We start from the raw sequence: 16,563 nt of genomic DNA on the forward strand, positions 1-16,563 counted from the left end.
TTCTAATGAAAAATAGCTTCCTTACTCTGAGCGGGCTTGCATCTCCACAAACCTGACTCTTATTTGACCTAGAGGAGCCTCATCCTGCTTGTTTCCATGGAATAGTTTTTCCTTTAGCCGTAATCTTCCACAACATGGCATAAAACTCATCTATCGCCATGGGGAAAGTTCCAAAGTATGGCTTTAACTTTGTATTTCCATGGAGTCATGCAGCAAAGTTTACACACTGTAGCTTTAAATATCTTAAAACGAACAATTTGTGAACAATTAAAGCAACAACGACGCACTTACTTCATTTAAATTGACTCAGGGTGAGCGCAGCATAAAACGGATCCATCTCCATGGGGAATGTTCCGAAATATGGCTTTAACTTTCATGGAATCACACAGGCGACGAGTTACCTCCAGAAAGTTACACACTGTAGCTTTAAATATCTTAAAAATGAACTATTTATGAATGAACTACCCTATTACTGTATTTAATTCGACTCTGAGCGGGCTGAGTATAGCTCTGTCTCCATGGGGAATGTTCTGAAGTCTGGCTTTAACTTTGTATTTCCATGGAATCATGCAGGAAAGTTACACACTGTAGCTTTACGTATGTTAAAAGCGAACAATTATCACAACAACTACCCATTTACTGCATTTAAATCGACTCTGATCGGGCTGATTATGGCATAAAACTGATCTATCGCCATGGGGAATGTTCAGAAGTATGGCTTTAACTTTGCATTTCCATGGAGTCAAGCAGAAAAGTTACACACTGTGGCTTTAGACATCTTAAAACGACCGATTTGTGAACAATTAACACAACAACTACCCACTTACTTTATTTAAATCGACTCTGAGCGGGCTGAGTATGGCTCTGTCTCCGTGGGGAATGTTCCGAAGTATGGCTTTAACTTTGTAGTTTCATGTAGTTATGCAGAAAAGTTACACAATGTAGCTTTAAACGTCTTAAAACCTCCAATTTGTGAACAATTAACGCAACAACTACCCACTTTCTTCATTCAAATCTACCGTTTTGATATTTTGAACAGATTTCTTGCGAAACGTTTTGCATAAATGTTACGTTAAACAAGCTCCATGGCAACGCCCTCACTGAACTAAACATGACTCGTCTATGTCCAAACGCCTGGATTTTAGCCCCCGTTTGAGCCGCCATGTTACAGCGCGGCTCATTTGTACGACCGGCCCCGACACCACAGAACCAGCGAGGAACAAATGGTCTGAGTGGAGCTCGCAGAGAGGTGTTCTGTTTTTAACTCTCGCGGTGAGTCTGAGACGCTCGGCCATAAATTAAACGCCTGGAGCGGCTTATTGCAAAAAAAAAAAAAAAAAAAATCCCCAAGAGGTAAAAATGGAATTACTGAAGATGATGTGTCTGACTGCGCAGAGCGGAGGCTGGTTTAAAGAGAGAGGGAGCGACGGAGAGGGGCAGGAGAGGGCAAAACAAGTGAATATCTGCCAACGGAGGGTTTTTAGGGTCATAAAACAAAACATACTAAATGAAATTCATAAAAAGATTGTGTGTGTGGGTTAAGAATGACATTTTATGGATCAAAATGTTGGTGGTAGCGTGTGCAAAACATTTAGAAGTGAGTATGTCTGGTAAATATAGGATTGAGAAACAAAATGCATGGAATATAATTTAGTTTAAGAGAAATTATAAAAAAAAAAACAAAAAGACAATGAATATATCTGGAAAATCAGAACATATCAGATCATAAAATAAAAAAACAAACAGAAAATAAACAAACAAATATTATAAAATAAAATAAATAAAAAAACTAAACTATAAAAAAATAAAAATAATATATAATCAAACAAATAAAAACAAAAATAATAAAATAAATAAATTTAAAAAATACTACAGAAAAAATATATAATAAAAATAAATAAATTAAAAACAAAATAAATTAAAAACAAAAACACATACATATACACTATATAATAAAATTAAAATAAAATAAAAATAAAACAAACATATAATATATAATAAAATAAATAACTATGTGTGTATGAAATAAGAGAAATAAGCGGTCGTGTGTGGATTAAAGCCGCCCTGTTTGTCACGGACATGTTATTGCTTTACTTGGCTTTGAGCAAATAAACAACAAAAAATACACAAAATTGATTCATATTGTTACTATTCTTACTAAATGTGTCATTTTTAATCCAGATCACCACATTTATCACTTTAACAAATGAACAACACCTGTGTGAAATATATAAATTTTTTCACGTGATACTTTTACTTGAGTAACTTTAGCCTTTGTATCTGTACTTTTAAGTAACAACCCTGAGTACTTCCTCCACCGCTGACCTTCTGTGTTCTGTGGAGGAGGAAGAACAGCTGAACTCTCTATTATTTAATATATAACACATGAAATCACATAGAATGACTTGAAGATTGCCTTAGCAGCAGGTGGTGGTTAAATATACATGTAATAAAGGCTCATTAGTCAAACAGATGTAATATTAATGTGAAGGATCTATGTAATCGTCTCAAATAAATGAACGCGGATTGGGTTATTAGCATAATTTGTGTTAGCAGCAGGAGACGTGTTAAAGACGTATCAGCTCGAACAGGCTATGTGTTTGAAGAAGAAAGATGGAAATGGAAATTAAATGGAAAGAATAGGAAAAATAAAAGGGCGCTGTGAAGTGAAATGTGCAAATGTGTGCCCTTTGTGTTTGAAAAATGTCTAAATATAATCTACAAAACTCCCTGTGAAACATAAATACTGGGATTATTAAGCAAATGTGATTAAATATTGATGTTATAATGGCGCTTACATCAGAAAAAGCTACTTAATACGTCTTTAAAGGTGCGCGGCGCAAAGTTAGAACCCTCAAAATGACTGTATTTCACTCCTGTACTTGCTTAAACAAACACTTGCCCGATACGCACATTGTGTTTTTCTGTTTCCTGTCTCTTTAAACTCACACGCTCAATTTTACGAGAGGAATTTGGGTTTGAAAAACTCGTGCCGTCTCAGAGGAAGTGATGCAACGTGGGTAACTGGATCTGACTTCCTGATACGCCGCCGTAACTAAGCAGAGAGGGTTTTGGTTTTTTTGGATATGAGACTCCTGTCATGTTTATGTCGCTGTTTTAGACAAATTTATATGTAATTAGCCCCTCCAGTGATTTATAAAACCTAATATTCATGTTTTATGTATTCATTATATTTATTTATTTATTTATTTATTATATTTAATTATTTATGTTATATTATATTTATTTATTTTTATGTTTTATTTATTTATTTTTTATTATATTTATTTTATTATATTTAATTATTTATTTTATTATATTTAATTATTTATGTTATATGTTTTATTTATTTATTTATTATATTTATTTTATTACGCACATTGTGTTTTTCTGTTTCCTGTCTCTTTAAACTCACACGCTCAATTATACGAGAGGAATTCGGGTTTGAAAAACTCGTGCCGCCTCAGAGGAAGTGACGCAACGTGGGTAACTGGATCTGACTTCCTGATACGCCGCCGTAACTAAGCAGAGAGGGTTTTTTGACGATCATGGCAGAGCTGGAAGATGGATTCTGCATCGTCAAGAAAGAAACCAGCCTCCAGCGCTTCACAAACGCTTCAGAGACGCCGCTAAAATCAAGAAAATAAAGGTTTGATCTAGTGCGACCAAAAGGGCAAAGTTAGAGTCCGACTATAGACGTGTAAAGAAGTGGACGAAGTGAGTGTGACGACAACGACAACCGAAGAGCCAATCCGGAGCGAGGCTGTTGAAGGTAACGCCCCTTCCCGTCCGCTCCACCGGTTTAGCAAGGAGTGGGCCCTTAGCAACGTTGTCAATCAAACAACCTGTTGCTAATGCTAGCGGGAGAGACGTTTGGGGGGAAAAAGGCATCTGATTTGTCTGTTATTAACGTTCATATCTTGATTTACAGACACAATAGTGAAATAAAAACCCCAGGATCATGTAGAGCGGGGGTGTCAAACTCAATTTCACCGAGGGCCACATCAGCAAAATGTTGCCCTCAAATTTCAATAGATGTTAAAAAAAAAGAAAAAGACTGTAACTGTGCATCTCCTGATAAACTGACATTTTAAGACAGTCATACAGTTTAATTTACCTTGTCGCGGACCACATAAAATGACGTGGCGGGCCGCATTTGGCCCCCGGGCCTTAAGTTTGACACATGTGATGTAGAAAAGAAACAGGCTCTTTGTGGGTGAGTGGATTGAGCATTTACCCCTGGACTAGGCCACGTATAACACTCTGGATCGAAGTGCGAGGGTTTGCTTGTGTAGGGATTTAAGTACGTGGAAAATACACGTTGTGCGAAGTATTTTCAAAGTAACACCTTTTAATTGCTATATATAAAGTAGAAACACTATTTAACATTATCAGAGCAGCAGCATCAGGATTCCATGTGTTTGTATTAAAATAATGGCAAAATAATATAGTTTTGGTCTGTTACTGAGTAATAATCACAGACTGTATAAAGAAGTGGACTAAGGAGGCGCCTGATTCGTCGGTTATTAATGTTCATATCTTGATTTACAGACACAAAAGTGAAATAAAAACTGCAGGATCATGTAGAGCGGGTTAATACGAACGTTTAAGACCAAAATGACGAGTCTGACTGCAGCAGGTACAGAGAGAGGAGACACAGTTTTTCAATGGAAAGTGAATTGGAGCCAGAGTCGATGGAGCAGGAAGTGCGCTCATGATCACTTCCTATATGGACGCGGCGGCGGCGGCTAGCGGGTTAGCTATGTCCATTTATATGTACAGCCTATGAGTCCGGCCAGCACCAGTCGTGGACAAGAGTAAAAGTCGTACGGTCGATTCTACGAAATAAGGAATAATGTATCTGGCTTGTATTTGTCATGCTAATCTAATCGCTGAGTTTGTGTGTTTTGTTTTTGTTTTGTTTTAGTTTGGTGGATGCACGGCACATTACGTATTTATTTTATTCGCAGTACGTGAACGGTAGTTTGTTGTGAATGGGTGACTCGCCGTGTCTTTGCAGCATTAAAGCCAATATAGTCATGATTAAGAAGTAACGTGCGACTCGTTCACAAACTGCATTTACGTGAGCCGTGACGACGTAATAAGTGTTTACGTAAAAAAAAAAGCTAATCATTACTAGCAACTCCTGAGTTAACCAGCGTAATGTGACCAAAACCGAATTAAAGTTGTTTCTGGAGAGGAAGGCCGAAGATGCGTGTTGTTTGCGCTCGTAGTTGCAGTACCCCTCCAGGCCAGATGGGGCAAACTAGTACAAAAACTCTAACTCGCGCAACGCTCCTTTACGATTACGAAATTGGATCAGAATTACGTTAACAGGACGCGCCGTGACTGTGGGTTCGCAGTTTGAATCTTTCCCCAAATCGATTGAATGGATTTTATTAACGTACAATCACAGTTTTTGTCATTTTCTGTCTCATTTTAGTCCAAAGCGTGAACGTCGATAGCCGTCTTATAATAAAAATATTTTAAAAGCCAGCGTACGACGTTTTAACATCCCTACGACGAATTCTGCTGACTTGTTTAGCCACGATCAGGCGTTTGACATAAAGTGACGAGTACGCGGCGGTATATTTCAGTTTTATTTCAGTATTTTCAGTCATATTTCAGTATTTTTCTGCAAATTAATCAATTACCATCCTTCTTTTAAACTGTCAAACCTTCCGCGCGAACCTCCGTCTGCGTTAACGTTGGTGAAAAAACCTCAAAATCAGACACACAAGGTGCAGCTTTTTCTTTGGGAGATTTTCAGCGCCGCGTTAATCATGTACCGCTGACAGACAGGGTGGCCAGCAGGGGGCCTACTCCTCACTACAAAGTCCCGTCACATACGCGGGCCTCGCCATTATCAAGGTCGCGGAGAATTGACGGGTGTTTCTTTATTCATGGGGAGAGGGGGAGGAGAGTAAGTCTACCTCTGATCTGTCTGCCCCTGTCCCCGTATTCAAATTAACTCAAGTTTCACTCAGAAGTTTAGCTACACTGCGAACTTAAACCACATTTGGGAAAGAAATTTGAACTTTAGTGCTTCCGTTTAACTGATTTCGGATGCGGTGGCGTTAAAATTGCATTGTGTAACATTTCTAGTCTCCGCGGACACGTTACTGTTTTTCTCGGACGTGCATTTATTCAACTTTAAGTGTTTTTACTGCTCAAAACTACATTAAAAACATGTATTCTTCCTTTGATCACGTTCGCCTCTCCGCAGATCTGACCTGATACTTGGCTTGACGTCGTCACCGGCTTGTTTCCGTAGAGATAAGAGAAGTTTAATGCGATACTGTGGAATGTTCCAATGTTCCGATAGAAATGTTATGTACAATCTTACACAAGTTGAATAATGTTTGATTTGAATGTAATGATCGCATTAAAAAAATAAAATAAAACAATAATAATAAAAATAATAATGAATAAAAAAATAAAATAAAACAATAATAATAATAATAATAAATAAAAATATAAATAAATTAATAAAATAAAATAATAATGAATAAAAATATAAATAAATAAATACAAGAAAATAATAATAATAATAAAAATAAATAAACAAATAAAAAAATAAATAGATAAATAGATAGATCGATCGATCAGAAAGTTACATAGGGAATTTTTAAGTACCGTATTTTCCAGACAAGTCGCACTTTTTTCATAGTTTGTCCGGGGGTGTGACTTATACTCAGGTGCGACTTATATCTGAAATTATTAAAATATATAACTTCACGGCTTCGTTATTATTACACTGACGACCTTGCGAGGGCGCTCTAGACTTGTGTACCAGTATTTACTACTTCAATACAATAAAAAAATATCAATGTTACGGTAATTTAAACGACATCTGAGGAAGACTGAACTAAAATGCTCCGACTTTGCTGAGGAGAGGAAGCGGAAAGCGTAACTTCCTTCAGAGTTCGCGAAGTTTTTCAGAAGCGACACCGACAATGAAGAATTCAGTGGATTTATTGATTTGGAGTGAGATCCAGAGTAAACTTGTTGCTTGTTTTTATTCTTTATTTATCTGTTTAACTGTTAATATCTTACGTTAACAAACCAGACACGTGTTCAGTTCTGTCTGTGCTTCATGTCGCTGAATAAATATAAATGTGTTACGTTAGCTTGATGTACTGATATTCAGCCTGTTGTTCTGTATTTTATTATTATAACTTTAAAGATAAAATGTCTGTTCTTGGTCTCGGATTTTGTAAAATAAATTTCCACAAAAATTGCGACTTACATATGTTTTTTTCTTCATTTTTTGGCTGGTGCGACTTATACTCCAGAGCGACGTATAGTCCAGAAAATACGTTAAGTGTGTTTGTTGGTTCAATCTTTACTTAAATTAGTGCATTCCTTTCATTCTACCAAAGCTAACTGTACTATTTTAGCATGTTATAACGATTGTTGGATTAAAATGATAAGACTCAAAACAAACCCGTTTTAAATAGAATATATCGGTAAATAAGTGAATTTGAAGAATGTTTTAATGTTACTGTCTCTATTCTGTATTTCAAAGATGGGAGCTACAAATAGGCACGCTAGCTAGCTCACTGTGTCTCTAAGCTAACAGTCACTTTAAATAAAATAAAAAATATATAAAATAAACAACATATTAAAATTAAAATTCACTAAAACAAACAGTACCCAGCTATTTTTAAGCGTAGAATACTTCAGTTTGTGGCGTTGTTTCAATATTTACCATGCCAAAATTAGCATTAGCGTTAGCATTGTCTTTTTGGTAGAAATGCTAAACAGTACTGTCCATCCCAACTAAATAAGTATCGTATTTTCCAGAGTATAAGTCGCAATTTTTTCATAGTTTGACCAGGGGTTTATACGTGAAATATGTTTTTTCTTCATTATTATGCACTTTTTGGCTGGTTCTGTAAAATACGGTACATACTTTTGATTTGATCGTCCGCTTCTTTGCTTTCGTAAATCTTTTTTAACAGCTCCACGGATAATGCTACATTGCATAACCTTTTTACCTACAAACAAAAACAACAAAACACGTCGCATTTGAGGGCGTCGTTGGAAAATATTCGCCGAACAGCTCGACTTTTCAAATCCTTTCTGCGGCCCGTGTCTGTGTGTAGTGATAATCTGCCCGTTCTGTGATGTCTGCGCACTGAAGGCGGCGTGTCTGAGTGTCGAAGGGGCTGAGCGAGATTCCCCCGGGGGAGCGAGGCGCGGCTGGTGACTCTGGGGCCTTTTCTGTTTGTGCTTTGTGCTCACTTCAACCAAACACGCACACACACACACGTACACACACACACATACACACACGTAGCAGAGAGAGTGGTGGCAAAACAGGGATGATCCAGGGACTTTGAAAGAGGCTGAAAAAACACCTGCCAGGATGTGGAGTCTTGAGGACGGCAGGGGATAAGAGAATTCCCCATTTGCGACACAAACAGATCTAAAAGCATCAGACTAGACACATACGTAAAGGTTTAGAGCATGCAACACAACACACACACAGAGCGAGGACGGACGAGGGCGGGACAAATGAAAAATGCCGCGGGGAATACTGCAGTGCTGTTACTATCAAATGTACAAGCACAACATGGACGCTAGGGTTAGTTTCTGAGCGATTTACGGTGTCAGAAATGTAAGGTTTTTAATAGAAATGAAAGTTTATCGGCTTAAATTGATGCTTTAGAAGGGCACTGTGTAACTTTTCTGCCTGGAATGGTTCATATTGTGGCATTAAAGGTGCTATATTACGCAAAATTGACTCTTGTGAGATTTAAGACGTGTTGTAATGCTGTTGTTTCTTCAAAAACGTACCTGGAGTTGTGTTTTGTTTCATTCACACATGTTTGATTAATCCTGCGTTATCTGTCTGTAACATCTCCAAAGCTCAAAATGCTCTGTTCCACCTTGTGATGTCATGAAGTGGCGGTTTTCAAGCTAATACCCTCTACTTTTTACCTTTTGTTCAGTAGTAGATTGGCAATTCCAGGGCTGAACTTATCCAAATGATTCTAGTGAAGGTGTGTGGAGTTTAAAAACACAGTGGAGCACTTCCTGTATCACCACATGATGACATCACAAGGTGGAACTGAGTGTTTTCAATCTGAGACAAGAACTAAACATGTGTGAATAAAAAAAAAATAAACACAACTCCAGGTGTGTTTGTTTTCAATTGCAGTTGTTTTGACGCTAAAAATAACTTAAAAACATGCATTCTTACAAGCTAGCGCGCTCGCCTCTCCGCAGATCTGGCTTGAATGGTAGGAAATGGCGTGGTGGCGTTAGCTTCTCCTCTCTGTGGTTTAAGTCTGCACTGTAGCAAATCGGAGACGAGCAGAGGCCACATTATCCGCAAGAAAAGTTACGTAGTGCAGCTTAGATACCTTAAAAACATGCATTCTTACAAGCTAGCGCGCTCGCCTCTCCATAGATCTGACCTGTAAATGGTGGTAAATGGCCTTGCGGCATTAATTCTTGTCTCCGTGGAGTTACATTTAACTTCGAGAAAATGCAATGACTCCACGGAGACGAGCAGGAGCCACATTATCCACCAGAAAAGTTACGTATTGAAGCTTAAATACCTTATAATCAGATCAGAATCAGAATCAGAATACTTTTATTTTATTATAAGCATGCATTCTTACAGCTAGCACGCTCGCCTCTACACAGATCTGACCTGTAAATGGTGGTAAATGGCCTCGTGGCACAACCTTCTTGTCTCCATGGAGTTAAGTTTAAGTTTAACTTTGAGACAAACGCAATAACTCCACGGAGACAAGCAGGAGCCACATTATCCGCCAGAAAAGTTACGTAGTGCAGCTTTAAACATACGCTAGCAGTACGCCAAACCTCGTCTTACACATGCACACATCTAGTTTGACAATAAGCACTATCGAATCAATGAATAATCTTGTTTTTAGCATAAAAATCTTATGTTTGTACCGAGCTTAATGTGCGTAAAGCCATAGAACAGGTAGAAAACATTAGCATTTAAGCTAATCTGTCGCATTTAGTTTAGCAATTAGCATATAGCCTGTATTAGCATGAAGGATAAACAAAGCTATAGCGTCGTTTTCTGGATATTTACGTTGAAACAAACACATAGGGATAGATAAGGGTTAGCTTGAATACTTGGTACGTTTAAATAGTAGCTTGTAGTAATAGTAACAAATATAAACTACTGCTTTTTTTTTAGAGTAAAACAAGTAAAACTAACACATAAACAACAAGCATCCGTCTGCGAGGTGAGGGTCTGCGAGGTGAGGGTCTGCGCAGAGCGACGGGAGGCATCACCTGCGCGTGTCCTCGGCTCTGTATTTGGTTTAAGGTCATGAGAAACTATTCGCTGCTCGTCGGACAAAATGGAGATGTGGTTCAGATTGGCTCCTACATGAGGGGGAGGAAATGCAATGACATTTGACCTTTTTGGTTTGGTTTTTCTTTTTTTTTCTTTTTTTTAAATCTCCAGTTACATTCATTTGAGCAGGAAGGAGGAAGGGATGGCTGCTGGCCTAGGAACCAAAGTCATCACCACACCTGCAAGAGAGAAGAGGGGGAGGGAAAAAGAAGCAACACAAATGTGCCCTAAGAAGAGAACGAAATCGGATCAACGGCTGGAGTGAGGGAGAGGAAGAGGAGGAGGAGAGAGAGGAGAGGAAGAAAGGGAGGACGAGGAGGAAGAAAAGAAGGAAGAAGGAGGTGGAGCGGGGGCAAACCTTTTCACCAGGTCCTTGAAATACAAGCTGCAGGAAGCTAGAACATTTTGGTGGACTTCAAACTCTTTGCCTTCAACAATTATTTTCAGGTCTGTAAATTCTTTCGCTCTGCGTTGCTGGTTCAGCTCCTTCAACATCTCTGGAGAAGAAGAAAAAAAAAACAGGACAATGCCACATGTGGGGTTAGTGCGGTCGTCATAGTATTTTCGAATGTGCATTTTAAAGCAAGAGGAGAAAGTGAACAAGAGTCAGAAGGACATTTATGAACGAGCAGAAATGTGCAGCAAAAACACAATGTAATAAATACTGTGTGTCTATTCTACCGAGGCATGCACATATACACTAAACTGTAAATAAACTGTAAATAAACTGTAAATAAACTGTATATACGAGCAAACATGGGCTAATATTTTATTTACAGGGATAAACAGGTTGAATGTTGTGGAAAAGTTTGATTATTTTTGTTGTTAAATTCAGAATTAAAATGAAAAAACTATATATTTTACAAATTTGGTGAAGGACAGAATCAAAATGACCAAATTTTCAGATCACGTCACAAGAATTTGGTAAAGTAGTGAGAAAAAATAAATAACATTAAATTTCAAAATAAAAAAAAGAAAATTAAAATCAACACCAAAATTAAAAATAAAACCAAAATTAAAACTAAAATCAAAATTAAAATTAAAATCAAAACCAAAATTTAAAATAAAATCAAAATTGAAACAAAAAGAAAAAATTAAATTAAAATAAATATTAAAATCAAAATTAAAAGTATAATCAAAATCAACATTAAAATTAAAAATAAAACTTAAATCAAAATTAAAACCATAATTAAAAATACAATTTAAATAAAAAATAAAAATACAATTTAAATCTAAATTACAATTACAATCAAAATTAAAACAAAAAATTAAAACAAAAATCAAAATTAAAATTAAAGTTCAAATTAAAACTTAAATCAAAATTAAAATCAAAATTTAAATTAAAATCAAAATTAAATTTTAATTTAAATTTCACAAAGTTATCTTATTGGACAAAAATTGCACGTGATTTCAAATTGCCTGCAGTTGCCAGATAAATTTCTCATCTAAAACACTTTTCCATAAAATTCAAATGCGTTCAAGAGCAGACCCAGTGGTCAAAAATCACATTTGTATTAACCAGATTTTCAAGCAGAGCAGCGTCAGTTTAAAAGGCAAGAAATCTGAATGAACTTTTCAAAATGGAGAGCGCTGGAAACATAGACCCTGTCAATGCATTATTCATCGTGAAATCAAATTCTTTGGCTTTGGCTAGTGCCCCACTCAGCACCGCCGTGACCTTCAAATATCGCTCAACGGAGAGAGAGCGATCCGCGAAAGAAAACAGAAACAAGACTACAGCTTATCCTAAAAAATCCCGCTTTATCCTCTCCTTTTTTTCCAAACAACTCCCTCGTTTCAACACCTACATCGCTCCACAAACGCGAGGAAAACAAAAGTATAATATAAAACACAAGCACAAAAGCGAGTACCCGACCCGCGTGGAGTATACGGCAGGTTACAGCGTGTTTGTGTGCGTTTTAATGAGACGCCATCAGGGGGCGCCGTGAGGGGAACACAGCGGGGGGCCCATAACTTATTCTACACTGCCTGAGGATGGAAAACTAGCATAGCGCTTTGCTAATGTCCCGCCGAGAACGCAATTACAACTCATACACGGATACAGGAAGCGGGGGGACGTATAGGGACTTTTGTTTTTGTAAAAGGGTATGCTACTGGCAATGCATGCTGGGAGATGTGATAATTGGAACGCGGGGAGTCTATTGTATACGCACACGAATATAAACACCGAGGATATACAACTGCAAACAAACTCTTACTTAAACAACTGGTTAGGGCTGCGACGTTTAAAGCCGCGTTACGTGACTTTTCGGGTTGTTGTCTATCGCCATGGAGACGGGCGGGTCGAGTTACACGCCAGATCTAAGGAGAGGTGAGGTGAGGTGACCGTATGTTTTGTGAGGGTATTTTGAGCTGTAAAAACGCTAAATAAATGGAATATGCAATAAGAGTTTAATGTTGTACTGTGGAATATTTCAGGTAAATAAATACGTGCAATCTCCACGACGCCCACAGTGGAAAAGTGACAAGGTGGATCTTTAAAGTAGCAGTGGAGTAAACTAGTTTTAAATAGTGTCTGAAGATAAAGTGGAGTAACCTGGAAAGAAAAGGTTGACTGTGCAGATATTTCCTCTGACCTGTTTTCTGATTGGTCGATGGATCGAGAGAAACGACAGAAAAAAAAACAGAAAAAGGATGAAGTCGTTCACATAAAACGCAGACGCTACAAAAGTACAAAATAAACTGCTTTTTATACTACTACTACTACGGCTGCTGCACTCAATGAGATATATTTTGATTTTCTTACTACTACCGCAACTACAACAACTACAACAACTACTGGTACTACTACTACAGCTACAACAACAGCTACTACTACAACTACTGCTACAACTACTACTACTGCTACTACTACAGCTACTACAACTGCTACAACTACTACTACTACTACTACTACTACTACTACTACTACAACAACAACAACAACAACTCCTACAACAGCAGCTACTACTACAACAGCAGCTACTACTACTACTACTGCTACTACTTCCGGTGCACTCAATGGGATATATTTTTATTTTATTATTTTATTGCTACTACTACTACTATGACGACTACTACTACTACTACTACTGCTGCTGCTGCTTCAGTCAATGCAATATATATTTAGAATTTTATTACTACTACGACTACTACTGGTTTACTCAGTGGGATACATTTTAAATTTTACAACAACAAAAGTAACAACTACAACAACTACTAGTACTACCACCACTACAACTGGTTCACTCAATGGAATATATTTTGAATTTTACAACAACTACTACTACTACTACTACTACTACTACTACTACTATAACTACTACAAATTCATCCTACTTCAGTCAAAACAGTCCAAACAGAATCATATTTGTGAAACATCCTCACGGTCCAGACTCACTCAGGTCACGTTCACTCCGAGAATCACCAGAGCGACTCGAGTTAAACTTTATTAATGAGAGAAAGTTCATTTTGTTTCTAATGAAGTTCGACCAATGAGCTCCTCCGTTTCACATCGGTCACAGAAATAAACTAATCTGATTGGACGATCACGTTTAGGTTCTGGCTCAAGACGCGACGAAGGAGGGAGCAGTGACCGGGGACGGGACGATAAAGAATAATATCGTTTATCGTGATAAAAACGGACGATAATAATCATTAGTGGGACGTTTTATTTAATCGTGATAATCGCCGTTGTATCATCAGAACGTGCAGAAAAAAGAAAAAACGACTTATCCACATCGGCGTCAACGGGGGGGACAAACACGTCTGTTGTCCCGGCGTTTAGGGGCCCAGAATTGGACTCTCTTCCTATTAATTTGTATTAGAGGGGGCCCCATGTCAGACTTCTCGCCCCTGGGCCCCCGAATTTCAGTTGACGGCCCTGCTCATCCGGAATATTCTCCACTAGATCGTAGTTTTTTTCACTGGCGACCAAGTACAAGACTAAAACAGCTCTTTAAACATGGAACTTATTCGTAAGATTAAAATTATAATTATTCATATCCATAACAATTTTAATAATTATCGTGATATAATCGTTAATCGCAATTATTTTGGCCGTGATAATCGTGACGCTAAATTTCAATATCGTCCTACGTCTAGACTGATATCCCTCTGTGTAAAAAAAACAAACAGTGAGTTGGTAGAGCGTTCGCCCACTGACCAGAAGGTTGTCGGTTCAAATTCAATAAGGAGCCATAGACGACAAAATAACCAAAAAAAAAAAAAAAAAAAACTTTGGTAAAATTTACGATTAACAGCAGCAGTAATTAATTAAAGGTTAAATGTAAATAAATCGAATTATTTAGTAAACAAATAATCCGAAAATAATCATGTTAGCTATAAAAATGTCCAAAAATAATCCCAAATCACGCACTTTAAATTAATATGAAATCAAAACAATAGTCATAATTACAATGGTCGTTTATCGCGGGGGTCACGTTCTAAAAATAACCCGCAATAGTCGAAATCCGCGAAGTATCAGCTTTATTTTTTTACAATTATTCTATACGTTTTTGTGCTGTAAAACCCCTCACCACACACTTTATACACTTTTCTCACACAGGCGTTAACATTTCCTCACATTTCTCTCTCGTTTAAACTCTCTCAAAGTTCCGCGGTTGTGTCCTTGGGCAAGACACTTCACCCCGTAGCGTCTGCGCACACCAGCGTACAGATCTACGTGTGAATTTTGAGCGTTTTCCTTGATGTTAAAGAGCTTTGAGTGACTTAAAAGTGACAAATAAACGTGCAAAACATTTACCATTTAACAGCCAAAATGCCACGTATAATTTCAAATATCCGCCACCGCCTTTATATATATATATCACCGTGACGACAGTATGTCCGCACCCGACCCGACCGCACGATCTAATTAACCTGCGCCGCGTTTTTTCGGGCTTTTTCCGGCCTCTTATTTCACCTCTCATATTTTCTTATCGCACAAAAGACACTGGACTCAGACTGAAAGCAGGAGATGGATTAAAACACTACGCGGCATAACAAATAAAACCCATTCACGAGTCTTTTTATGTGGGCGACGCTTCCTTCACTTTGAGCCGCACGGAACTAATGGAGAGAGACAAAATGACCTGGATTCTACACGGACGGAATAACAAGTAGGAGACAATCATTAGATCTACAAAGAAAGTACCGCCGCAAAGTTTTAGCGAGGAGTACGCCGAGGTTTTACAGCGACTTTGTAAATAAGTGTTTTTGAGGAAAGATTCCAGGAAGTTGGTTGGACTAAGGTTTGACTATTACTAATACTACTACTGCTACTACTACTACTACTGCAACTACGACTTCTGCTACTACTGCTGCTGCTGCTTCATTCAATGCGATATATGTTGATTTGTGAATTTTATTACTACTATGACTACTATTAGTACTACTACTGCCACTACTACTGGTTCAGTCAATGGGATATATTTTTAATTTTACGACGACAACTACTACTACTTCTACTACTACACTCAATAACATGTACTTTTTTAATTTACAACAGCAACTACTACAACTACTACTAAACTACTACAGCTACTGCTGCTACTACTACAACTACTACTGCTACTACACTCAATAACATTTTTTAAATTTACAACAGCAACTACTACTACAACTACTACAACTACTGCTGCTGCTACTACTACTACACTCAATAAGATATATTTTTAAATTTACAACAGCAACTACTACAACTACTACAACTACTGCTCCTGCTGTTGCTGCTACTACAACTACTACTGCTACTACTACTACACTCGATAACATGTATTTTTAAATTTACAACAGCAACTACTACAACTACTACTAAACTACTACAACTACTGCTCCTGCTGTTGCTGCTACTACAACTACTACTGCTACTACTACTACACTCGATAACATGTATTTTTAAATTTACAACAGCAACTACTACAACTATTACTAAACTACTACAACTACTACTGCTGCTGCTGCTGCTACTACTATGAAGTAGTGTGTGTAGTAGAGTATGAAGGTTGAAGCCGTTCACAAAAAATGCTGAGGTCTGCAAAAGTACAAAATAAACTAAATAAACTTTATACTACTACTACTACACTCAATGGGATATATTTTTTTATTTTACAACTACTACTACTACTATTACTGCTACTACTAATAACTCTAATAAATACAGTAGATGTTGTAAATCTGCTTGGTCGGTCGCCATAGTTACTACTATTTGAGTCGTC

General features: G+C 37.5%; 1 protein-coding gene across 1 annotated transcript in view; it reads right to left on the minus strand.

The window, feature by feature from the left end:
- LOC117392565 (kelch-like protein 29) overlaps nt 1-16,563 on the minus strand; it is a 566,396-nt gene that overhangs the window by 232,326 nt on the left and 317,507 nt on the right. Inside the window, exon 5 of the mRNA XM_055232188.1 lies at nt 10,704-10,842. Coding sequence (XP_055088163.1) covers nt 10,704-10,842 — 139 coding nt within the window. The remainder of the gene's footprint in view (nt 1-10,703; nt 10,843-16,563) is intronic.

This window comes from Periophthalmus magnuspinnatus, chromosome 24 (genome assembly GCF_009829125.3).
Source record: "Periophthalmus magnuspinnatus isolate fPerMag1 chromosome 24, fPerMag1.2.pri, whole genome shotgun sequence".
Lineage (NCBI taxonomy): Eukaryota > Metazoa > Chordata > Actinopteri > Gobiiformes > Gobiidae > Periophthalmus > Periophthalmus magnuspinnatus.